The sequence below is a fragment of the Mytilus galloprovincialis genome, chromosome 1, assembly GCF_965363235.1.
Source record: "Mytilus galloprovincialis chromosome 1, xbMytGall1.hap1.1, whole genome shotgun sequence".
In the NCBI taxonomy this organism is placed as follows: Eukaryota; Metazoa; Mollusca; class Bivalvia; order Mytilida; family Mytilidae; genus Mytilus; species Mytilus galloprovincialis.
The window spans coordinates 45,819,140-45,846,341 of record NC_134838.1 but is presented as its reverse complement, the minus strand read 5'-3'; the positions used below and the strand labels follow the sequence as shown (position 1 = coordinate 45,846,341).

The 27,202-nt window shown below is 30.2% G+C and overlaps 1 protein-coding gene across 1 annotated transcript; it reads left to right on the top strand.

Annotated features, from left to right (window-relative positions):
• The first annotated feature begins 562 nt into the window (after positions 1-562).
• On the top strand, positions 563-27,202 carry LOC143075840 (scm-like with four MBT domains protein 1). The gene is made up of 16 exons (XM_076251419.1): positions 563-701; positions 6,140-7,340; positions 8,286-8,383; positions 9,103-9,343; positions 9,783-9,871; positions 10,261-10,501; positions 11,290-11,387; positions 12,059-12,314; positions 12,750-12,832; positions 13,152-13,411; positions 13,828-13,868; positions 14,464-14,701; positions 19,373-19,548; positions 21,912-22,294; positions 23,454-23,627; positions 24,540-27,202. The coding sequence occupies exons 2-16, from the start codon at positions 6,161-6,163 to the stop codon at positions 24,678-24,680; spliced, it is 3,699 nt and encodes a 1,232-aa protein (XP_076107534.1). The 5' UTR covers positions 563-701; positions 6,140-6,160; the 3' UTR covers positions 24,681-27,202.

Here is a 27,202-nt window from a genome sequence, read left to right as displayed (position 1 = left end):
TAATTTATAAATAATTTATCTTTCCTTCGAATTATCCCCGGATTTTCATAAACAGCATGCCAACGATAGTCCAACAATTCATGATCATGATCATTCATGTACAATCTAAGCCTGGTATGTTATGTACCACTCAGAACTATCACAACTATGTGATAACTATATGCCCCTCTCTCAGTGACGTCCGCGTTTCCGTGGTAAAAATGTACTAACATCTCACATGTGCTGCATTGAGTAGTTATATTAATATGGGACATAATATATTGTCAGTATACTCTTCGTAGGGTAGATTAAATTGTCTCCATACATTCGAGACACAGTTTTAAACATTATGTAAATACTGTTTTTATTGCACACTAGGCGAAGGGGAAGTATAAACTCATTTTTTTGTTAATGAATTAATCATATATTTGTTAGGTATTGATTATCTACTATTTCAATTATGTATTTCTCATTTACACGTGTTTATCGACCAAGTTCCGCCACGTAATATTTAAATTTTTTAAAAATATGATATAAAATATTGGGGCATGTTAGCGGCATCTTGTAAAAGGGACATGCGCACAATGTACTTTTGCCGATTAGTTGCCATCTTGAACGTGGAAGTATGATTACAAACAGAAGGACAGAAAATTGTAAATTTGTAGTGTTGAAGCTTCGATACTGCATTTTTCTTTTAATTGGCATATCGATTAATAAATAAGGTAATTGCATATATCTTTTTCCCGAATATTTTTCATTATTTATAGGAAATTTAACCGATTGTTTTGGTCGGTCAAATATCAAATATAATATGCATATTCATGACTTGTTTATTTCAGCAAGAATAATTTGGAAGAATATCAATATATTAGTACCATATTAAAAACAGTTGGGGTGATTGATAACAAAATGGAAAATATTGTATGATGCAAATGAGGCAATACTAATTATAAATATAGTATCTTTATTGAAAATACTTTTTATTTGGTTATTATACGCGGAAAATTTATCATTCATTTTTACTCTAGTCTAAAAATAGAACCTCGAAAGTATTATTTCATAATTTATCTATAGACTTTTAAATGTGGAACTAGTATTATAGGTAAAGGTACAGTAAGTATTTGCTAGTGAGTTCTGTAACTTTGTGGCTTAATTTATTTTTACAGATAAAAAACTTTTAACAATCACTAAAATACTCAACTAAAAGGGGGAGGGTAAATATGAGTAGGAGATACAAAAATGACCAGACTTATGTTCAGAAATGCAAAGAACTTCTATTGAAACTTAATTTATGCATTCATTAAAATAAATCGATGGTTCTGATATATATTGATTAACTTGGGGTCAGAATAAAAAAAAATATTGTGCCCTGTGTTTACATGTGTAAATATTTGTCCAATCCTTTTTTATGCTTAAAAATGCATAGCCTTTTATGTTTATTGGCATACATTAAATATAAACAAAGTCACAGCTCTTCCAGTATACATATAGTAAAAGAAACTTTAAAAAAATCACTGAAATATATACTGATAAAAAAGGGGGAGGGTAAATAGGAAAAAGAGTATGGACTAAGTTATACCAAAAAGGTCAAACTTATATAATAGGAATGTATAGAACTTATTTTGAAACTAAACGTGTGCATGCATTAAAATAATGTTTAAATGTATTTTAGGCAAGAATAAAATAATTGTGTGCTTTCATGTGCATATTTGATCATATTTATCCATTATTATATTATTATGTGTTCAAGCTTAGAATTTGCCTAACCTTATGTATTCATTGGCACATGGAAAATATGAACAAAATTACAGGTCTTCCAATATATACACATGGTAAAATATATTCAGGAGCAAATATTTCTGGCTTTAAAAGGATTTAAGCTAATATAATGAAGCACTGACTGTGAATAAACATACACACACACACACACACTCATGTTTTTTGTTTGATCTTAACTACCTTTTATGGACCATGAAACATAGTGAAAACCCAGATGAAAAATGTTGGCATACAGATAAAAGTAGATTAACTTATTGATTGGAGTTTAATGCCACTTTCAGCACTAAATTGTGCTTTTTATTGGCGTTTAGTTTTCAGAGGCGGATTAAGGGGGGGCCTGTTCTGGGAAAAATTTGGTTGATTATATAGGGAATCACAGAAGCATGAAGTTGTAACAAACCAGCTCTGAATAATGACAAAATATGTTGGTGGTATCTATTATGAACTACCTTTACATGATAAGGCTCCGTACCAATACAAGTTTTAAACAATCTATAAATTCTTAATTTATTACCAAATGACATTATTTTTATCATTCCATACTTCATGGTGCCAAGATTATTTTTCCAAAGTTTGTATAGAATCCCATACATTACTCATATTAATTTCATCTTCTACATTTTGAATCAGACTATATTTACGAGCTAACTGTAAAACTCTATAATCCCATGACGATTTTCTTCTAATCGCCCAGGTATGAACCTTTTTACATATATTACTGGTATTGTCACATTTAAGACGAATCAATAGTTTAAAAACTTCAACTTTTAGTAGTGCATCACCTGATAAAAAACCCATATCACCTCTAGCAGCTAAATTGCTGCTTCTTTTGCTTACATATATATATATAAGCCCAAGAAAAATTTACAAGCATCGTTTTGCAAAGTATTTATACAATTATGAATATTATGCCCCATACACCGGAAGCATATGTTAAAATGGGTTTGACTAAAGCAGGGGTTTCATTATTTTTCATGTTGACTGGTACTTTCCATGTTTCTAGGTGGTATTTTTCAATTTATTCCATGAATATCTTATATAAAAATTCCTACATTTAGGCGGTACTTGTCAATAGCATAGGAGGGTAAAAGTACCGGGTACTGCCTCCTAATGAATGGTCTGCTAAAGTGTCATATAATTTAGTAAATACATCAAAATTCATACCACCAGTTTTACAAAATTTTGCTTTAATAACACCAAGATCTCTATTAGCTGAATTCTTTGGCAATTATAGAATAATCCGAAAATTCATTCAAAAGTACATCAAGATATTTATAACAAGCTGCATATTCAAGACAAAGTTCATCACATTTGAACTGAAAATTACTTCTTTGTATAGATTTATTTCTAAAATGAACAATACATATACCCTACATTTTACCAGGTGAACAGACATGTATGACAGACACAACCAATCAGAACAAAAAACCCAACAATGTTTGTTGTTTGTGAATGACTGTCTAGTTATTTCACTCTGACATAAGGTCATGACTTTAGCAAACATACAAATGTAATCATGGTAATAAGTTTTTAATAATTAAAAAAAAATCATATTGTGTTTACTTTTAATTGCTACATCTAGAAAACCTGTACACAGAATTTAGTTTAAAAATGATAGATTATAACTATGGACATAACGAGTTCAATGATCAATATCAACATTCATTTTGTGCCTACAAATTCATTTTTCAGTAGAAATCAATTAGTGTAGATATGTCATGTACATGTATGTAGAGTGAAAAAAAGGTACATCCAGATGGTGTTATACAAAATCATTATTATTCATGTTTGTACATGCATTCTTCAATCTTTAAAGATTACGACAGCAAAAGTGAATCCAGTAATGTATTCCCTGATAGTACAAAAATGTAGTATTTTTACATGGTTAAAACCCTAAGGAAAAAATATTTGATCACCAATCAATGAACAGAAACTAGTACCTTTTGACAGTTAAGATTAAAATGGCTTTAAAATATTTCCATTCAGACTTTTTTTATATATTCAAATTTTTTTTTTTTCAAGATTATTGAACATTCGTTTTAAGCATTTAAGTGGCCTGAAAAAAAAAATGTGTTTTCACTAAGTTAGTAACTAACTGACCATAATTTGTATTGCCTACATAAAAAAATATAACAAGCATTATTATAGTTAGACTGAATGCCATCATCAAAACAATTAAAAACTTTTGAAAATAAAGTTATTTACCTGCCTATGGACCCTTATTTTTCTCATCATGTTAAAAGACACACGGGTACATGTATTATTATTTTTCTTTACCTTACAGACTAATACTTAGCACTAAGGAGAAGGTTATTATTTAACATTTTTTACAGTAATGTTTTGCTTTTTATCACTAAAAAAAATGTCATATAAATATTTGTAAGTTAAACATGTTAAAAAATTAATTGTAAAATTGGCATATTGAATATTTTCCCCTGTCTAGGTTAAGCTAACAGGTGACATCACTCTAAACAACTCATAGAAATAAAAGTGTTGTTTCTGGTTTCCAAAAAGACCCTCTTATTATAGTTTCCTTATTTAATTAATATTAAAAAAGTTGTTTTATTTAAACTATCAATCTATTGATTAAACGTCATAAAATCTCATACAAAAAAGCATGATCTAAGCAAATGTTTGCCATATTTTGTTACCTTCAAGACAAGAGGGTGCTGATGGATGCATATTGCATATACATTGTATATTGCTATTGTCTGCATTGTCTATGGAGTTCTATGTACACATAGAGTACAAAAGTGGTCAACTATGTGGGTTACAGCAGTAAATTGGACAAAAAATCTATATTTTGTTGTTTTTTTTTTTTATAGATTTTTGGCTTTAATTATAAGCTTTGACAAAATGTTGGATTTAAAAGTTTGTCTTTTTCAGATGTTTCAGCCTCTGTACAGTGTGTACAATACAGGGATATGTGCAAATTATGGTTACTCACCCCTCTATAATTGCTGTGTCTCTACAATTGATTGTCTTTAATGAAAACAAATCTTGTTACAATAGTAGTGTTTTCATCAGAGCTTTAATACATGTAATAAAAACCTGAATATTTTGAAGAAAAAATACAAACTAACAGTTTAATACAGCCCTCTATCATGTCTATTGGATTAAAATATTTACAATTAAACAGAGCTCCAGATAAGAATTCACAAATTGGGGTTTTTACCCACCATTTTCTTATTTAATTGGGTGATAAAGTTTTTGAATTGCATTATCAATTTTAATTCACCCCTCAAGCAAATATCAAATTGGGTTTTTCACCACCAAGCTCCTTAATGTGTTGGGTTTTTTCATCAACACAATATTAAATATTTTTCCATCTTAAAATATATATGTGTCTTTCTTTGTATACATGCTACATGTAGCTGTTTTATTCACTGACGAGCAATTGCGTACGTTTAATTTGTGTCTCGTTTCAAACGTTCTGCCGGGCAGTTTTGTATTTTCTCAAAACTTATATAAACTGTAAAAAACGGATATGCGTATTCACTCAACTAAAATGAAAAAATAGTATATAAACTAAAATTATACTTGAATGTTTTTGTTTAATTCAATTTACATAAATCTGGGTTAAGTTGTCCCTTATTAGAAATGTTTTCCAACTACATATCATGTCATAATTGATTTGGCTTTTCACTTTTTCCAACTGATTTCGTTTTTGACGAAACCCCATTATTATAATTAGTCCAAATAATTATGACGTCTGGCAACTGAAGGCTCTTTTATTTTTTTCTGGGACGTTATTAGCAATGTTCTCGTTAAGGTACGCAAACACGTACTCCCGTGAATTCGATGGACCCTTCCTAAAAACACTAGATGAGTCTTTTTATCATCATAACTTTCCATCAGCTATTCAAAAGAAGCTGAAAACGTGTTTTTATTCAATATTTTTAGCGGACATTAACTTTCGTTTTAATTCATTGTATGTAATGATAAATCCCGAGAAATTTGAAAAAAATATGACAACATGATACACGCTAATTGGATAAACGCTAAGAAGATCGAAATGTTTCATAAACATGTGTACCTTTTGAGCATAAGAAAGTTCCAACGGGGACCCATTTCAGCTACTTGATGCAGGGCTATCTTTAGAACGAAAGGACATTTCCAATTATAAATATTATGAAAATAGAATTACGCGAAGACTATAAACTGATAAGGGTAAATAACGCAAACGATAGAGAATAAAAGCGTTGAAAACTCATGGTTTTGGCATATAATTGGGTTTTCTGTTGAATTAATTGGGTTATTGAACCCTGCAATGGGCTATTGTATTGGGTTTTTAATTATTTGTATTGCGTGATCACGCAAACACGCAGCTTATCTGGAGCTCTGATTAAAATTATCTTCTATTGAATTGTATATTTTTCAGTTAACGAATTAAAAAGTAAAGATGGAGGATAATGGCGGAATTGAATCTACAGAATCACCACTTACAGTCAGTTCAAGTGGAGATAACTCTGAAAATCAAAAAGAAGCTGTCAATGTCTCAAGTATTCCTAAAACATTCGAGCAGATTTCTTTTGAGAATGTTTCATTACCTAGCCATTTACCTGCATATGCAGATATTACTGCCACTTCTGTACAAAATATGAATAGTGTTCCTTCTATAGCAAACATCAGTTTACCACAACTTCAACTTCAACCTCCTAATATGTTGCCAGTTGCCATAACAACCATTGGACTTCCTATTGATCCACAAATGGTGAAAATAGCATCAAGCACATTGATACCAGGTACTATGGTGTTACCAGATCAGCAGCCTGAACTAGTAGAAAAATTACCATTGGTGCCAATTTTGTCTGCAATTTCTACAGATTTGCCAAGTATCGTTAACTGCATGCCAGTTGGAAAGATGGGGCAGCCATTGATATCTGTAGCATCAGCATCTTCTGATACTTACCTTACTTCTCAATATTTACCCCATAGCTCTAAAGAGCAGAACTTAGATCTCACTGAAAATGTTTGCCATACTGCCATGGATCAAGACTGTACAAATATTGATACACTGCAAACTGGAATTGTTTCACATAATGATGGAGAACTGAAAACTGTAGGTGTTTCACATATAAATGAGGGAGATATTGAAAACACAGGAGATGTTACAAACCCTGGGCCTGCTGTTGATACAATAAAGACTGATATAAAAGAAACTGTTGGTTCAGAAGAGGTTGATAATAAGTGTATAGACAGTTCAACACAACATCAAAATGACCCTGATATCATTGAAAAAGTCCGTCTCAGTGTCCCAAAAGAAAAAGTTGACACTGTATCAACTCCAAATGACAATTGGAAGCCAGATGAAACACAAGTAGAATCTCCAAAAGATATTACAAAGGCTGATGATATGGAAGTAGAGAATATAATGGAACAGAAGACTAAAAAAGACAATGAAAATGGAGAGCAAGCTATAAATGATGTTACAGATTCTGTAGATGGTGATAAAGTAAAACAAAGTCAGTTTCTTACAACATGTGAATTGAAAGAAACAAATGAAGAGGAAGAAAGTAGCAGAGATTCTTTAGTTGAGACCAAGGATGTTACAAAAAGTGATGAAAAGAAAACAAATAAAGGTATACATACTAAGAGTAAGAAATGCATATTTCTTTGTAGCTTCATTGATATTAAAACTGCTAACAAAGAACCCTTTCTATCTTATTATCCTGAATCTTCCCTCTTCATTATTCTTTAATATTAAACCATTATACATATGGTTCTAAAGGGACAGAGTCAGTAAGATTAGGGGAGACTTGTTAACCAAAAAAGATTGGGATTTTTTTTCACAATTTTCAAGCATTCTCAAATTATATGTTAATTTGTTTCCATATACATCATTGTACATGCCAGGATTGCATCTTCAAATCTGTTTATAACCTTCTTTTTCAAAATGTACTATATTTACTAAAGCTATATGTGTTTATCATGAAATTGCTTCAAAAGTTTAATTCTATACTGTACATTTATTCTCCTTTTCTCTAAATTACATTTTGAAATTAACATGATTAATGATATTTATTGCGACTTGTTTATTGATTGCATGTATCTGAACATGCAAAAGCCACATCCTGCTTTTACCGCATGAAATTTTAGAAGTATTTAGAACTTCATCACACCAAAAGTAAAAGTGACAGCTTAAATATATATATGTATTTCTTGAAAACAATTTGCTATTCATGCAATTGGTTTATAACAAATTCAATATCCATGATATCAAGAGAGAAAATTTGTCACTTACATGACTTAAAAAAAGTATTGTTATTAAATTTAGGTAGTTTGTCATAAGATAATTTTAAAGATGTGAAAATTTGTCACTGATATTAGTATTGTTTCACGTAACTGTGACTGTGTCATATGACTGTAATAAAGATATAAAACAGGAAAAACCTCATTCTAGATTAAGAGGAATTAATTTCTTATCTATATACAACTTCTAAAAAATAGAATGTTATCTTTTTGTTGCAATCAAATTTTTATTTTGTTTCTTAAAGTAATAAGACCAAATTTCTTGTCATTTTCAGGTGCAGACAGTGTTGATAAAGATGAAGAAGAATTTATATGGGAAAAACATTTAGAGGAGACAAATTCAGTTTCTATTCCTCCAACTGCATTTAAACATGTAAGAAGAATAACTGTCTTGTAACAAATAATTAATGGGACATCCCTTGATGGCAAAAATAGATAGATAAAAAAAATGTTTTTCACTTTCAAAATACCATCTACAAATAGATATTTTCTACACTAAACAATGAGTTTTAAATTTTTTACAGTGTACCTGTCTTAATACAAATAAAGCTAGGAGAATTTCAAAGACTGATTGTTTGATGGCTGTTTCATGGCATACTTTAAATATTTCTTGCATATCTGATTGTGTCAGTACGGTACCATAATACAATAGACAGACGTGTAGTCAGATTTTTAAGGTATCAATGTCACCCTAGGTCTACTCAAATGCATTATTTTGACTCCAAAATCACAAGTGTTTTCTATTAATCTGAAATAGTGGTTCTGAGGGAAGAAAGAGCAAATACTAATTTTAAATTCAAAATTTGAGTTTGGCAATGCTGTGTATCAAAACACCTGCCTCACTCAAATGATATGTTTCCATGACGCACAACAAATTTTAAGAATTACAAAGACACTTTTTAGACTACCAGAGGCTTCTACCAAGCACCATTTTCATCAACAATATCATTATTTACATTAGTAACATAAGAATAATGGTATAACTCACAACTAGAATAAATCCGGTGGAAATGAGTCCAAAATGATATACATGAACAAATATGATGATTATGTAAAAAAAAATGTAGATTTCATTTTTGCTTATTTTTTTAGGTTGAGTACAGTCTAGAGAGTGGATTTGTTAAGGGAATGAAATTAGAAGTGCCAAACAAATGCAATACAGATACATATTGGGTTGCCTCAGTACTTATGACATGTGGACCATTGCTTCGATTACGATTTGATGGTTATGAAGATGACAACTCTGCTGATTTTTGGTGTGACCTAATGACCTCGGAAATTCATCCAATAGGATGGTGTGCTCAGAATAACCAAATTTTACAACCACCAGAAGGTAAAGTGTAAAAATTACAATGCTATTATTTATCAATTACTCTCGTAAGGAATGTTGTGCAGTAAGTTGTTCAGTTGTCACCTTGTTAAATTCATTCACAAGACTAGGCAATCATCGATAAAGAGCATTGTAAAATGCCCCCTTTTGACTATTGAAGAGTCTCAAGCGCCCTTCATATTTTACTTGTTTTATAGATTAAGAAATCACAATCTCATTTATTATATAAAGGAAGAAAATTAAATGCATGGTATCTGCCCCATACACATACATACATCGATTGGTTCATTGAAAACTTCAACTTAAATACATATTCAAGGAGCTTATTATATAATTCTTCAAATGTTTGTAAAATAAATGTGAGATGAAGATATTATTTGCATAATTATTTGATTTGAGGAAATAATGAATAACTCTGACCAATATTAAATATGTCTTTCAGCAATTAAAGACAAGTTTGATGATTGGAGAGATTTTCTTGTGCGGTCATTAACTGGTGCCCGTACAGCCCCTTCTTATCTTTTGGACAAGGTGAGAAAAAGATTATACATGGCAGTCAGACTATCCATTCATAGTTACCAATAAAAAAGTTTAACCTACTTGGATTGTGACAGTAATACACTAAAAATTATCTGCAGAAGGAGCCAAAATTTGATGCAGAATGTTGATTCTAAAGTTGAAGTTCTGAAAGTCATTTGGTTATGCATTAGATTTTATGAAGAGATATTGATAGATCATCGAAAGGAAAATGAAACAGAAAGTCCCTATTGTCTGTGAGAAAAGCATTAAATTACATATATCTATATCTTTTTTTTGCAGTCTGTGAAAAATGCATAACAAAAAATTGACTTTTTTTAATAATAAACATCCAGAAATTACAACAGCAGTGTATGATAATAATATTAATGTATATATTACAGAATACAGGAATAACTCCAATTGATCAGCTCAAACAAGGCATGAGATTGGAACTTCAGCATCCAATCAATCCATTAGAAGTTTGGGTAGTCAAGATTCTGGAGAATGTTGGTGGCCGTCTGTATCTGAGGTTTGAAGGTGTAGAAACTGCAACCCACGATTTCTGGCTATTCTACTTAAACCATAGACTGCATCCTATTGGATGGGCTAAAGCTCATGGATTCAAATATCTACCCCCAAAAGGTTTGTATTGAGAATTAGCCGCAATACAGAGACACTTGCATATTGTTCGTGTTGGTAACATAACTTATTATAATGTCATATGATTACTTCCCTTTTGTATGCATAACGTCTTCAGTCATAATAGTAAATAGAGTTTAATATATACACATGTCTTTCTTTAATTCATACAAGTGAAGTACTGCATCATACCACTAAACCAAAACTGTTTGAAAATGTGGAATTAATTTTGTTTCAGGGGAACCATTTTTGTTACTGTGAATTCAGAAATTATTGCGATGTTTTTATTATTGAGAAAAATGCGACAGTTAAAATTGCTATAATTTTGAAATTTTGTATATAAATTAAACAGGATTTATCTCAATATCGCAAAAGTAAAAATTGCATTCAAGTCTTATATAGCAAAATCATAATAATAAATGCACGCAATAATTTCTAAAATTACAGTAGTTATTCCAAATCACTGTTTTCTTAATCAATTATTGGATGAACTATAGTCATGTGTGTGGAGGAGGGTGCATCATCTTTGTTGAGTTCATATTTGTTAGTGTAATTAATTTTGCAATGTAATTGAATAATGTTGAAACAATAAACTTGCTTAAAATGTTAAGATGAATGTAGTATTCTATGCTTTTTAAATCAATCTTCATGACGCATGAAATTTGTAAAAAAACAGATTTTTTTGTACAGTAAGCCAACTATTTTTTTTTTTAAGATAAAACAAATATTTTGTTTTTAATTTGACCTAGTAAATATGAACAATGTTGACTATGATTCATCTTTACTTTTAGAGTTGATAAGTGAAGATAGTGAGACAGATTGGCCAGAAGTATTGAAGACAGCTTTGAAAGATGCAGAGAAATTTGTTTTACCACTTGCCATTTTTAAGGTGAATATATTTACTTGTTTCTTTACAAAATATGAAGTGAAATTACTTCTATATGTGTGTTTAAATACCTTGACTTTGGTTTAGGGTCTTACACAGTGGGAATATGAAGTAAAGCTCAGTTTACTATTGTCCAGAAATTGTTAAGTTGTTTTTTTATGTTATGAAATTGAAATATTTAAGCCATCAAATTTTACATTTTTTTTTATTTATGGGGCATTCAGCCATACTTTTTTTGTTATCTGTTTCACAAGTGCAGTACAATTTTTCAGATTTCAAAATAAATATTAATTAAAGTAGTGCTTCCTATTTTAACTTTTATTTTTTCCATCGACTGTTCACCAAATCAATGGAAAGTTAAAAAAAAATACTATAACGGTTTCTCTGTCCAAAATTTTGTTCTCATAACTGAATTAAGGAGATTTGGTATGATTGCCATTGAAAGCATATATAGGCAACCACACAGCCTTCAACAATGAGAAAAACCCATGCTACAGTCTGCTTTAAGAGGCCTTACATGAAAATTATTAAACAATTAAATTGAGAAAACTAATGAGTTTAATTATATCTATAACAGATGAAGTACTTCAAATTTATTTTAACAAGTATACCAAAAAAAAAATAATAAGTATACCAAAAACTCTCTATTAAATACTTTTTTGCTTACTTTGTAGGACCAAGAGGAAGTGATCGAGCATAATTTTGAGATAGGTTGGAAGCTTGAAGCTCTCAATCCTATAAATAAAACACAGATATGTCCTGCAACTGTACTATATGTTTTAAATTCACGCTATTTTGTTGTTGAAATTGATGACTTGGCAAATACAGAAGAAATGTGTAGGATAAGATTCTCATGTTATTCTGGATCTAAGTGTATATTTCCTACTAAGTGGTGTCGATCAAAAGGCATTAATGTAACTCCACCTAATGGTAAGGTTTATTTACATTTATGGTTACATTTTCAACAAACTTTGCATATTTATTGTGTGCAGAACATTTAATTATATTTCTTTATAAGACGATAAATTCATCATTATCTAATGTGAAGTTCATTGTTATTTTTGACAGACTGACGGTATGGAGTTTAATATATTTGGGACAGCACTCCATTTCATGCAAGCATAAATATGAAATAAAACCCTACCATGAGAATAAAGTTATTGAAAATACCCCTAAATAAAAAAAGGCAAAGACTAAAGCGTGAATTCTATGTCTGTCTAAACAGAGACATTGGAAATTTCTCACACTACAGTTAAAGAATATTACTATTTATGATTAAGGAAAATTTTTATAACACATGACCTTAGAGTCAAATAAGTTTTGTGTTTATAATCTTATATAATAGTATAATTGGCCTGTTTGTAGGTTGGCCAAAATCAACTCTGTCATGGGAGGACTATTTGGATTATTGTAAAGCAGAGGCAGCACCTAAGTCATGTTTCCCTGAGGTAAAGTTCAATCTTGTTCTTTAAGACTTTGTTGGATTAAGAAAGAGAAACAGAAGCATCATACAGAATAACATCTACTGTTCATTTTTTCTTGCAATTTGATACATTTATATCTTTGTTAAGGCAGTACAGTGATTTCAATAAAAAATTGGACGTAATCATGATTTAAATTCAAAATAAAAAGATTAATAACATGCCATATTTCATTATACATTCATAATTTGGTAAGGTTAAGATATGGTCACATCAGATGTTGAACAAATTCTATCTTGTCTCTTGAAAGAAAAAAAAAACATTTAATTTTTTCAATGAATTTCAGAGGAAATTTGACCAAGACATTGAACCTGGAATGAAATTTGAAGCAGTTAATCCAGAAAATCCTAATCAAATCTGTGTAGCTACCATATCAAGAGTTTTTGAACCATTATTGTGGATTCATCTAGACAACATCCCTTTGTATGGTAGCAGCCATATTGAACATTTTGAATCACACAACTTGTTCCCAGTTGGTTGGTGTGAAAGTAATGGGTACCAGTTGAAAACTCCAGTAAAGGTTAAGAAATCTGCTGTGCTATCAGAGTGAGTGAAATTATTTCTACAGTCAATTATGGTATTTTTCTATAGTTGAAAATGATATAGTATGCTGATTATGTTAGATAGATAATATCAGCTGCTATAACATAAGACAATTAATTATGCTTATTTGAAGAGGCCTACTACATACTGTTATTAGATGAATATGATAATTAATCATGCTAGTATTGAAGCAGTATTTTTTCACCCCAAAAATATGGACAGCACTTTTTAACTGAACGCTAAAAAATATTCAGAAAATACTTTTACATAACAAAACTTTAGAAAACAATTCTCTAATGAGTGAAAGATTTGGTTTTCAACTGGTTTTACTCACTGTAGTTTAATGAATTGTTCATCGAAATAATAAAAACATTGCAGTAGTGACTGAATGTACATTATTATTTCTTTCTGTTTGACAGGGTTACTGATTCAACAAATGAAGTATTCCATTCAAAACAAGGTATGGATTTTGACGTGCTATATCTGTGTCTGGTCCGGAATAAGTTAAGATGTTGTTTTTTTTCAATGTTGAGTTATTCAATTTATTCAGGTTAACAATTTAAGTCTTAAGTATTTCTGCAAACAGACTGTTTGTTTCTGTTGTCATTATTTGAAGTACATGTAATTGAATATAATATGTGTGGTTAATGGATATACAAATATGATAAAAAGATTTTTTATCCAAATATTTTGGGTCAAACAATTAAGATTTTCAGTGGTCCCTTCACTTGTCAATTGGCTGTTCAAAAAATTTGTTAAGTCAGATTTTGACATTTTCGTCTCCAGTTACAGACTTGAGCTATTAGTTTTTGTATTTTCATACTGGGGAACCTATTTGGTGTGATTTAATAATACTGTTAGAAGCAAGTTATTTACATCCCATCCATTTATAGTGGTTTATCTATTGAAATAATTATATGTTTCAAATGTTAAATTTGTGTATATATTCAAATTTGCATCATAATTTTTTGTGTGTTTTTGAAGAAACATTTTGTGCAGTTAAACCATCTAAGTCTTTGAACTATTTACTTTACAATTGTTACATGCTATTTCAGGTGGAGAATGGGTTAATAAAGTGTATTACAACCATCATTGCTTCTCTGGTCCTCATCTGAGTAAGAGTCGAATAGCCTCTTTACCAAAATGTGTTGGTCCAGGCCCAATTTTTCTTGTGATGAAAGAGGTTTTATCCATGCTGATAAATGTGGCCTATAAACCATGCAGGGTGCTCAAAGAACTTCAGCTGGAGGGCAAACCTAATTCTGATATGTACCAACAAATATTAAAAGCAAAGTGAGTCTTTAAGTCTAATATTTTAATTAAAACCTTTTAATAATTTCGGAATTTACGGTAGGTTAAAAAAGTATAGACAAATAAAAACAATAAACAAAGTAGAAATGGCATACAACTTTTTCCTGTACAAGAATGAAATAAAATCGAAATAACCCTGCTTTCATGATATTCATGTATTCATGAATAAAGTAGAATATTCATGAATATTCATGAATATTCCACTTCCATTCATGGTTACTATTCCAGTGTCAAAATTATTCATGAATATGAAACATGAATTAAGTGGAATATACATGAATTCTTAATAACTGTTTGGAGACAACAAATAAATGTTCTTAAAATGCTAGTCACTTACTATATCATAGTATAATCAAGTTTCCTTCATTCAAAATTGTTTTTTTGTGGTAATAAAACCCTTTTTGTCAATATGAATAAACATGAATAAGAATGAATGTTTGGACTTAGAATTTTTTTGCATACATTTCATGAATAAGAATGAATAATGAGGAATAAATTTTGGACTTAGAATATTTTTTCCATTGTGTGACAAACATGAATAAGCATGAATAAAGCTGCATGATAATGACTCAGAACTATTTGTGGTAAACGGCATAAAAATTGATAATGAAATTTGTTCTAGGACTTTTGTATACGTATATTTTTACTTGATTGTTGATGCGGAATAACATACATGTACATGTATGTATTCCACAGTTAAATGAAAAAAATATATGATAATTTTAATAGATAGCTCATGTAGGTGATATTCATAACATCTTCATACAAAACAGCCCCTGCGAGATGAAATTCATGAACTGATGAACCACCATGAACTGTTCATGAATGTTCATGAACAATGCATGACTGTTCATAATGAGTTCATTAAGTTTCGTTCATGAATTTAGTTCATGAATAGTTCATAAAATGCAGTTCATGAATATTTTCTGAACTTTAATGAACTGTAAGTCAGTTCATAATGTTCATAAATTGTTCATAACACATGTTCATGAACATTTTATGAACTTTAATGAATAAATGAATACATAAAGTTTATAAAAAAATTCATAAATTTGACTGTCATACAAGTTCTCATAAAATTTGACATCCATTACATTGTATCATGACATCACAATTAAAGTGCTTTTAGCATGACCTCTAGTTGATTCATTTACAGATCTTGAGATCATTTTGAGACAAAATTCAGTTGAATAGCAAAAGTGTAAATACATGTATGAGGGGGAGGACAGGGGTAAGGGAGACAGGGAGGAAGGGTGTAGGAGAAAGGAGAAAGGGTGTAGGAGAAAGGAGAAAGGGGGTAGGAGAAAGGAGAGGAAGGCTGGGAGAAAGAGAAAAAGTTGGAGAAAAAAAATAAAATATGAAAAAATAAAATATCTCTCTTTTTTGTGGTAAATTAAAGAAAATAAAATAATCATTAAAAAAAAATCATTTAACAACAGATATTAGCTCAGCACCTTTTTCTTTTTTTATACTATGCCAGAAGAGTGTTACATTTTTAGAGTCATACAAAATTTGGGACTAACTTTGAAGTTTTGTAACTTACTTTGAGCTGGAGATGTTTCTCATGTTTCGTTTTTACAATCATGACAAATTTGGTAAACTTAATTTCTTTCTTCTAAAGATGTAATTTCTGATTGTCTCTCAAAGTTCAAACATGTGCCTTTCTTAACCATCATACGGCACATAGAGGAACTTGGAAAATAAGGACAGATTAATGACAATTCATTCTTTCCCAAACATTGCAGACTGGTGTCAATAATTATCATTATTAATGAATTACGTTTACCTATTGTAAAACGCTTCAATGACTTTGACAAAAGATTACAATGTCGACAAATGATTACAAGTGACTGGGAATAGAAAAACGTCATAATGACGTCAGCAAAATGATGTTTTTGACGCTTACAATACAAATGAAGATGTTTGATGAGGAGTGAAGTAATATAGCTGTCAAAACAAAGCAGATTTGTTATCAGATAAGTAAATTATATATATTTTGATTATATTTTTTTGCTGAATAACTATTTGTTGAAGCATTTTATAATAATTATTGATTAATTAAAATAAATATAAAACACCAGAAAGTAGCCTTTACATTTTACAGTGTTAGTTTAATGATTTCCATTCAGGAATAACTGATAGATTTGTACAATATATTGTATTTCAAGGTAAAAATAATTCATGCTTCAGCCACTCTTATGATTGTGTGTGGGTAAATTAAAAGGGGAAAAAGGGGGGTAGGTACATTATTTGAAATGTCATGAAAAGGCTGAAGTGATATTCATGTTATTAATCTTACTCTATTGATATTTTAATAAAAACAACATTTATTAAATTAAATTATTACATTGTATTATACCTGTTAGAAACTGTTTAATCTTGAGTGCTTATTTATAAAAACAAATATCAAGGACTTTTGATTCTTTGTGGAGTGATTTTTGATTTTGCAGGGGGAAACTCAGATGCATTTATTGATTAAAAGATCTGTTCAACTGTGAAGAATTTCAAGCAGAACAACTGCACCAAGATGTTATTTAGCATTTCTAGTTGGAAGTCCTGATACAGCAATTTTAATTACAGACAGGAAGAGAAGTTTACTTATGATAATAACACAAAAAATGAAAATTCAAAAAAATCCTTTTAAATTATTTCATGAACTTTAGATGAACAGTTCATGAACTACAAGTGGACAGACAATGTTCATGAATTAAATTACTAATGAACAGTTCATAAACACAGTAGTTCATGTGTTCATGAATGATTCATGGACTGGTATGGTTCATGAACAAATTCATGAACAAATTCATGAATCATTCATAAAAAAATTCATGAACTATACATGAACAGGACATGAACTACAAATGGACAAGCGTGTTCATGAAATATAAAATCATGAACAATTCATGAATAATAAAAGTTCAAGAACTATTTTTGTTCATGAACTTTAATGAACCAAAGAGTTCATGAACACTTTCTGTTCATGAATAGTTCATTATTCACTGGTTCATGAACGTGCTTGTCCATTTGTAGTTCATGTCTAGTTCATTAACTGTTCATGAATCTTTTATGAACAATTCATGAATTATGTTCATGAATCATTCATGAATCATCCATGAACATTCATGAACTATTCATAATCATTTCGCAGGGGAGATGTCAAGAAAATAATAAGCAACAAAAGTGACTTTCAGTCATGTGTCATAGATGTTTTCCTGTTCATTTTTGGAGAAAACTAGCGGGTTGGGTAAAGTTAATGAAAGGAAGAAAAGCCAATGCAAAGGACGACGTCAAGCCAGCATTAGATAGGCCTACATAAGAATTATTGACAATATCAATTTTTGAACAATTCCCAGATAAATGAGAAAAAATATCATTGCATAATTACAAAATGTTCAAAAAGCTATCCGACTAAACAGGTTTGGATTAAATTCTAGATTAAATAGTGGACAATTTTGCTAGCTTTTAATGAAAGTGATTGTAAAATTCATATTTCACAGCTATCATGATTAAAAAATAATTTAAACTTAAATGTCTGTATTTGCTTTTGGTTTTCAAAAAACCTCTCAAGGACACTTATTTCAATATTCATGGTTAATCTAGAATATTCAACCATTCAATATTCATAGTTATTCTAGAATATTCAACCTTTCAATATTCATGGTTATTCTAGAATATTCAACCTTTCAATATTCATTAAATATTCAAGGTTATTCTAGAGTATGTATTTAGCATTCAAAATTGGGATAGATATATATTTTTCATTCATGGTGATTCTAATCATGCATTATTCATAGACATCCTATTTCATGTTCATGAATATTCTACAGATAATTATTCATGTTTAATCGTGGTTATTCAGTTCATACAATATTCATGTATATTCAAGCTTATTCAGCTCATACAATATTCATGTATATTCAAGCTTATTCAGTTCAAACAATATTCATGTATATTCAAGGTGCCATTTAACATTCATGAATATTCATGAATATTCATGAACTGTTACCTTGAATATTCATGAATATTCATGAATATTATTCATGAATATTCATGAATTGTTCATGAATATTCATGAATAATTCAAGGTCAGGAAAGCAGGGATGTTTTGTCCTGTATGTAAAGATACCAAATCAAACAATTTAGATGAAAGGATCAAACATAACAACTTTTTTTGAAGATTGTTTGTCAGTATTTCTTAATTTAATCTAATATTGGTCGCAATAGCCAATTTTTTTTTTTTTTTTATGTAAGTGTGAAATGTAATCAGAAGAAGTTTTAGTTCAAGTTTTGTGTGAGTTGAACAATTTTTCATGAAGTTGATATTTTATATGAAAAATAATGCTATTTTGACTATTAAAGAAAACCATATAATCGTACATAAAATATATATTTCTGTCATGAAAAACCACTCAGATGATGCTGTATGGTTTTTTTTGTACATTTTATTGTCAAAATCATTAGACAGCAGAATCAGCTCAAAGTTGACAAAGTCAGGATATCATTAACATTTGAAATGATTGAATTTTCATATGATATATTTATAAGTTGGGAGACAGAAAACAACAAGGGTTTAAAATAACAAAAACTAAAATCCCAATTCAAAATGTATACCAATGTATGTTCCACTAACTTGACTTTGATGATTGACTACAGGTACAAAGGAAAGAGTTACAGAGCAGTTGTAGAGATTATTCAGCATGCAGACAAATTACCAGAGTTCTGTAGGAATATATGTACAAAGTTGGAATGCTGTCCAAATTTAATCAGTCAAACATTTATTAATGGAGAATGTCCGGAAAAATGCTCACAACTTACAAAAACTCAGTACAGTAAGTGTAGAAAAAAACTCAGTACAGTAAGTGTAGAAAATAACTCAGTACAGCAAGTGTAGAAAAAAACTCAGTACAGTAAGTGTAGAAAAAAACTCAGTACAGTAAGTGTAGAAAAAAACTCAGTACAGTAAGTGTAGAAAAAAACTCAGTACAGTAAGTGTAGAAAATAAATACTTGATATGGTTATAGTATAACGAATTCTCAAAGTGACAAGCAACTAACAGAACTGTAGTTCAGGGGTACAAAAACCTGAAAGTAGAAAACAAATATTCAGTAAAGTGAATGTGTAACACAAAATTGTAAAATAGGTATCATCAATCTGATTAAATTGCTAATTCTGCTTCCATGCGGACTTACAAGGATTTGACATTCCTACATTCTACTTTTTTTTCTTAAAGTTATTAAATCTACCAATGAAATAATTCTGTCTCTAAATTTTTAACCGGATTTTTGTGACAAAAATGTCGGTTATTGATTTGGGGATGTACGGCGGGCAGTCGGTCGGGCGGGCGGCAATCAAATGTTGTCCGTGCATTAACTCATGAACCGTTCAACCAAAGCTTTTAAAATTTTAAAATGATGTTACTGACAACTAAATGAAGGTCAAGTTCAATAATGGCGATTTTGACTTTTACCGTTCAGGAGTTATGGTTCTTGAAAGATTGAAAAATGGAGTTTCCAGTAGTGTCCGTGCATTTACGCATGAAGTGTTCTACCAAAGCTTCCCAAATTTTAATATGTTGTTACTGATGACAAAATGGAGGTCAAGTTCATTAATGACGATTTTGACTTTTACCATTCAGGAGTTATGGTTCTTGAAAGATAGAAAAATGGTGTTTCCAGTCGTGTCCGTGCATTTTCTCATGAACCATTCAACCAAAGCTTTTCAAAATTTAATATGTTGTTACTGATGACAAAATAGAGGTCAAGTTCAATAATGACGATTTTGACTTTTACCGTTCAGGAGTTATGGTTCTTGAAAGATCGTAAAATGGCGTTTCCAGTCGTGTCCGTGCATTTACGCATGAACTGTTCTACCAAAGCTTCCCAAATTTTAATGTGTTGTTACTGATGACAAAATGGAGGTCAAGTTCAATAATGACGATTTTGACTTTTACCGTTCAGGAGTTATGGTTCTTGAAAGATTGAAAAATGGTGTTTCCAGTCATGTCCGTGCATTTTCTCATGAACCATTCAACCAAAGCTTTTCAAATTTTAATATGTTGTTACTGATGACAAAATAGAGGTCAAGTTCAATAATGACGATTTTGACTTTTACCGTTCAGGAGTTATGGTTCTTGAAAGATCAGAGTTATGGTTCTTGAAAGATCGTAAAATGGCGTTTCCAGTCGTGTCCGTGCATTTACGCATGAACTGTTCTACCAAAGCTTCCCAAATTTTAATGTGTTGTTACTGATGACAAAATGGAGGTCAAGTTCAATAATGACGATTTTGACTTTTACCGTTCAGGAGTTATGGTTCTTGAAAGATTGAAAAATGGTGTTTCCAGTCGTGTCCGTGCATTTTCTCATGAACCATTCAACCAAAGCTTTTCAAATTTTAATATGTTGTTACTGATGTCAAAATAGAGGTCAAGTTCAATAATGACGATTTTGACTTTTACCGTTCAGGAGTTATGGTTCTTGAAAGATCATAAAATGGTGTTTCAATTCATGTTGTTGCATTTACTCACGAACCATTCAATCTAAGCTTTTCAAATTTTAATATGTTGATACTGATGACAAAATGGAGGTCAAATTTGATATTGACGATTTTCACTTTCACCAATCATCAGTAATGGTTCTTGTGATATTGCCAGGACACAAATAAATGTTAATAAATCCGGTTTGCTGTCGTTGTGACAGCCTCTTGTTGAAAATGTGTACTGTTACAACAAAACCAAATGATTCTGAAAAGTACATTAAAACAGAGTATTGTTAATTCAGTATTGTTAATTCCTAATGTAAACAAAGCATTGCCACTTGATCTATATTTTGATCAAGTTGAGTTATCATCTAACAAAATCCTGAAGTAAAAAGAACAAAACAATTGAGTTAGAACTTTGCATGAATGTTTTCTCAAGGACAAAATGAATATATGAGTTTTCATTCAATAACTGTATGAAAGTGTTCAGATTTTAAAAAACAATTCTTAAGATTTTTAACAAATTGTGCTTCATATATATAAAGGAAATACTTAAAAATAGGGTTGACCAATTAGTTTAAATGATAACGATATATTTAGTGGTAGCAACTTTTTCAGATAAGAAAGTGAAAGTAAATCATCTCAATTTCTTTCTGACTGGTTTTTAAATTGTTATCTTTAAACGCACAAATGTACATTTAATTTATTTACTACAGCATATTATAATCCAAAAAAGAAAGTGGGTCGACCACCTGGCGGTCACACAAACTTAGAAAATGGTCCCAAAAAGCCAGGAAAGAAGAAAAAGAAGAAACGAATGAAAATTCTTACCCAAGAAGGGGAGACAAATGCAGAAGAAAATGGTAGCATTGCTGACGGGGACGAGGACAAAGAGAGCGTATCTAGTGAAACTAAAACAATTGAAAGTGGAGAAAATCAATATAACGGTGATCCAACATTAAAAAGGAAATATGTTCACCATATTCCATTGCCTTCAGAAATCAAAACAAGAGGAGCAAAATTACCGAAGTATAGTTTTGAGAGAAAAACACATAAGAAGATTCCAGTGCAAGACAAGCATCATACTCATAACAAACCTGTAAGTAGAGAGTCTTTTAACATGACCCATTTGTATGTTACTATTGGTCTGATCAATTATCAATTACATGTTTGACATATTCTATTAAATTACTAGAATGATATGGCACTGTGTGCCTTTAGAATGATGGAAAGGCTCTGTAAATTTGTGATAAGTAGGTTATTCAGAACCAAAGCAGTACTTGGATCTGTAACTCACCATTTTCTATGTTGGAAACAAATTCATTTCAATGTTTACAAACATAAACTAAAAATCTGGAAAAGTACAACTTTCAAATCCAAGGGTCATAACTCTTAATTTTAAACTTGTTCTATTACTGCCTGAAATAGACTTGTAAACCACACAATCAGCTCATTATCTACAAGCATAAAAAAGAGTCAAGAAAACTATGGGTTTTTAAAGGAGAAAAATGGGTATATCTTTGTATATTTTTACATTAAAAAAAAACTAAATTCTTTCATTTTCATTCAGTTGTTTCACGTCTTGCTTATTATACCTCTGCTTTAAAAAAGGGGGGGTATACTGTTTTACCTCTGTCTGTCCATCCATCTGTGAGTCCGACTTTCCCATGAATATTTTTCTCAGGAACTACAATGCCAGGATTTCTGAAAATTGGTTTCGGGGTTTATATAAGTCAGCTATACCTTGTGATGCGTTTTCAGATTCATCACTCGACAACTTCCTGTTTACCGAACACATGTAAGATTTTAAACATAATAGCCGAGTAGAAATTTTCGCCACATTTTTCTTAGGATCTACAATACAAGGATTTCTAAAATTTGATTTCAGAGTTTATATATGTCAACTATACAGTGTGAAGTGTTTTTAGATTCATCACTCTACATCTTCCTGTTTACCGAACACTTACATATTTTTACACTGTTAACATTATCAACTTGCGGCAGGGGTATCATCAGTGAGCAGTAGCTTGCAGTTACACTTGTTTTATTTTGTAAAATTGTATGGAGTTTTTCAGTTGGCAAGCTAGGTTTAGGTCTCACATTTTAGAATAAAAAATGATATATAGGCAAAATACCATTCCATTTGCACTGTTATTTATCTTTATAATGGTATTAATGTCAATGTAAGAACACTGCTATATCTCTTTTTTTTTTCAATTTAAGAATTTTATATCTTTTATAAAACAATTTGGTTTCAGCATAAAAAGCACCATGTGCATGTAAAAGAAGAAAAACAGACATCTCCCCATACCTCACCTATAAAGAATGCCATGAAACTTAGCAGTAACCCACTGCATTGGTCAGTTCAAGAAGTCGTTGGCTTTATAAAGGGAACAGAATGTGCTCCAGTAGCAAGACTATTCAGAGAACAGGTATTTATCCTTAGTTTATCAACCAATCTTCAAAATTGTTAATTCAAATTAAGAAATCATAGGTAGTTTTGGTTACTGATGATTGGTTGACATCCACTCACCAATAGTTAAATAATTTGAAAATGTTCCTTCCTTATTTTTTTTAACAAGATGTTTAGTTTTTGTTTAAGAGCTCTCGATATACATTAGGATCAAAACGGTATTTTCGTGCTTTAAATTTTGTCTTGCATTAGATGATAATTTTGCTAAAATATATTTGAAAGCAATTTAGATAGAATAATACGGTTTATGATAATAACATCTTCATACTCATCACAAAGTAAAATCTGCAAATTTACATTTTTGTAAAAAAAAAAGATCAAGCTAAGATACTTTGAATTCAGTAACACTCATTGAATTTCTGTTCTCAATGTTTTTATTCTTGCCATATCATGTAACATAAATGAAGCCACTGTATCTCCAATGAAAGCAGATTTTGAAGTTTTTTGCCTTTTAAATTTAAAAATTGTTTGTTTGAGAGTTAGCTTGTTACTTTTAGTTAAGTTTTAGTCTATTCAGGATATTTTATGGGATTTTGCAAAATTAACTCTCCTTGAATAAAGGGTATCTGCACACATAATGTATTATTTTATAATTATTATCAGTTATGTGAAAATTTTGGGATTTGGGACATTGGGTAGCAGTAAAACATGTTAAATTTAGTTTTTAAGTTTTATTTTCTTGTTTTTTAGTTTACACACGTTGGCTCCTTGTTGAACAAAAAGATGGCTACCCAACTGATATTGAGACTATACAATCTAATGGTCTTAATTTAATCCCATTTTCATTTGCATTTGACTTTTTCACCCAATATTTGCTTAAACTTTGTGATAAAGAAACCTTTTATACATATTTTGTTATCCTTTTTTACAGGAAATTGATGGCCAAGCATTGCTTCTTTTGACACTGCCTACTGTACAAGAATACTTAGAACTCAAATTAGGTCCTGCCATTAAACTGTGCCATCATATAGAACAGATTAAACTAGCATTCTTTCAGCAATATGCTAAATGATAGTTGGAATGAAATTCTTATTTGATTTTTTATAGACAAACATATAATGGTTTTTGATGATTATTTACGCTATTGGTAATTTTGTGGGTTAATATTGTTAAAGATAGGGCTAAAATTAAAAGTCTGCATGATGAGATGATATCATGAAACTGTGCAAAACTCCAGTATTAAATGAACAGAAAGTCTCTGTAATTAATCTATATTTTAGTTTTAATTACTCAATATCACTCAATCTGTCGGTGAATTTAACTGCTGTAAATTCAGAAATTATTGCGTGCATTTATTATTGCAATTTTGTCATTTGAGACTTAAATGCGATATTAATTTTTACGATTTTGAGAAAAGTCCTATTTAATTCATATAAAATATTATACAATGCGAGTTTAAATTATTGCTTTTACAACTCTGTCGCATTTTTTGCAATAATTTCTGAATTTACAGTATATTTTTTCTTGCATAAGGGCAAAATGTTTTATCTATCAGGTCTGTTAGTTAAGTCATTGCTTCAACATTTGTGATACCTTTTTGAATTGTTTAAAAGTATAAATAATGATTCAGTCTTTATATGAATGCATTTAGAGTGGGGTGCTCATTTTCACCATATCTTTCCATGTTTTCCACAGTTTATGTTCAGGTCTATGTTTTTGAAGTATACTGATATTTTTTTATGAAGATAACTTCAAATGCAAAATATTCTTAAGCTTGAAAACGTGTTGTTTGAAAATAATCATCTGAAAAGTTAGATTAAAGGGTGTTTGAAATTGCCTGATGTTTTGTCAATGGGGGACACATATTCGCCGTTTTTATACATCTATTTAAACCCAAATAACTACAGCTTTAAACAATATTTTTCAAATCAATTTCATTATAGATGGCAATAACAGATATTTTTAAGGGGACAGAACTCAAATTTAGGACAATCAGTCAAAAATTTACTACGAAATACTTCTTTGAAATCGTGTTATTCATTCAGAAAATTGGCCGAAAATCGTTATCCGTTTTTCGGTCCTTTGCGGTAAGTGCCTCAATTTTGTCGTAGTTTAAAATAAAATCATATTTGTTATAAAAATCTTAGTTACCGGCATATGTCTTCCATTTCAGCCATCTTTTGATGTATTTACAACTCAAAATTATAAAACGGCGAAATTGTGTCCGCGGCGAATATGCGCACCCCACTCTATTGCTATTTTCTGTTTGATCTTCCTGTATGATAAATTTCCATCTCTCGCTATTAAAGTGAGATGTATTATTTTCAGTTATGTGGAGACACTGGAGAGAAAAAAGAAGACAAGCTACCCATAATCAAATTTAAAATGTTTACTTGACAGTTGCATAAAACTGGTTATAGAACTCTATATATACTGCATGTTGTTTTATAAAGTTATCGTTTGAGCGAGAGAAAAAAAACATTGTTTATTTTTGTTTAAGATTATCTACTATGTATAAATTGAGATTTTATTTTGTATACATAATTTTAAATGGTTGTTTTTAAAATATTGATACCTGATGTACTAAATTTGAATTAATTTTCTGTATGTGTTCAAGTATTGGAGGCATTTGATTATATGTTTGCACTTGCCTTTGTATGGCATGTATGAAATAAATAGACAAATTGTCTACAAAACAATTTTAATGAAAAAAAAATTTGCAACTTTTAAAAATTATACCAACTGCATTGCATTAATGTTAATCTTAAGATGTTGTTTTTTTGCTTCTCATCAAGGATGTATAAGTAACATGATAATATACGTCCTTGTTCTCATTGACTTGTGCTCCAAATAATCTTTTACTCATATTTCAATTTAGCTAAGTACCAGTATGTGTAATAAATTATGACTTTGCAAATAAGTAATTATTTTGCTTCTCAAAACACAATTTTATTCAATAATTTTCACTAAAAGTAAAGAAAAATGCTGTTTTGTTTATCAGCCAATACATGAAGATGGTACTATTGGTATGTTATGTGCACAATTAATGCCACATTCATATTTTCCATTTCTAATTACTATTACTTAAATCTGCATTGTGAATAGTTCTCTATTGATCAAGATTCCCATGCAGTCATGTAATTTGAGTTGAGACTATTTTGTGTGTAACTGCATGCATGAATGTTGGTATATATTTTTTTATATTGAATACATTTAAAACATGTTTCATTAGAATGTGATAAATATGTATTTTACCTTGTGTATATGTATATATTAAGAACATGAAATAATGTGTTCAAAAGTGCTAGGAATTATGTATGCAATAAATACTAGGCAGCAGCCAGTGAGAATTCCCTTCAGAAGTATTTACTGAAGTACATATGTGTTACAATGAGATTCGAGTAGGTTAATAATTAGATGAATTTAGTTATAAAGATGTAATATCTTAATAATAAAAATTTCACATGATTGTGTCCCCTGACTTTGAATCTCAATGCTATCATGTAATATCTGTAATTTATCAACATTTACATACGAAAGTCTTTCAGATGATCACGATAAGATCAAATCATGAATAAATCCATGAAATAACAA

Coding starts and splice junctions, on each gene's coding strand:
- LOC143075840 (XM_076251419.1), top strand. CDS start 6,161: ATGGAGGATAATGGCGGAATTGAATCTACAGAATCACCACTTACAGTC. Junction 8,384..9,102: donor CTCCAACTGCATTTAAACAT/GTAAGAAGAATA, acceptor TTATTTTTTTAG/GTTGAGTACAGTCTAGAGAG. Junction 12,833..13,151: donor CTAAGTCATGTTTCCCTGAG/GTAAAGTTCAAT, acceptor AATGAATTTCAG/AGGAAATTTGACCAAGACAT.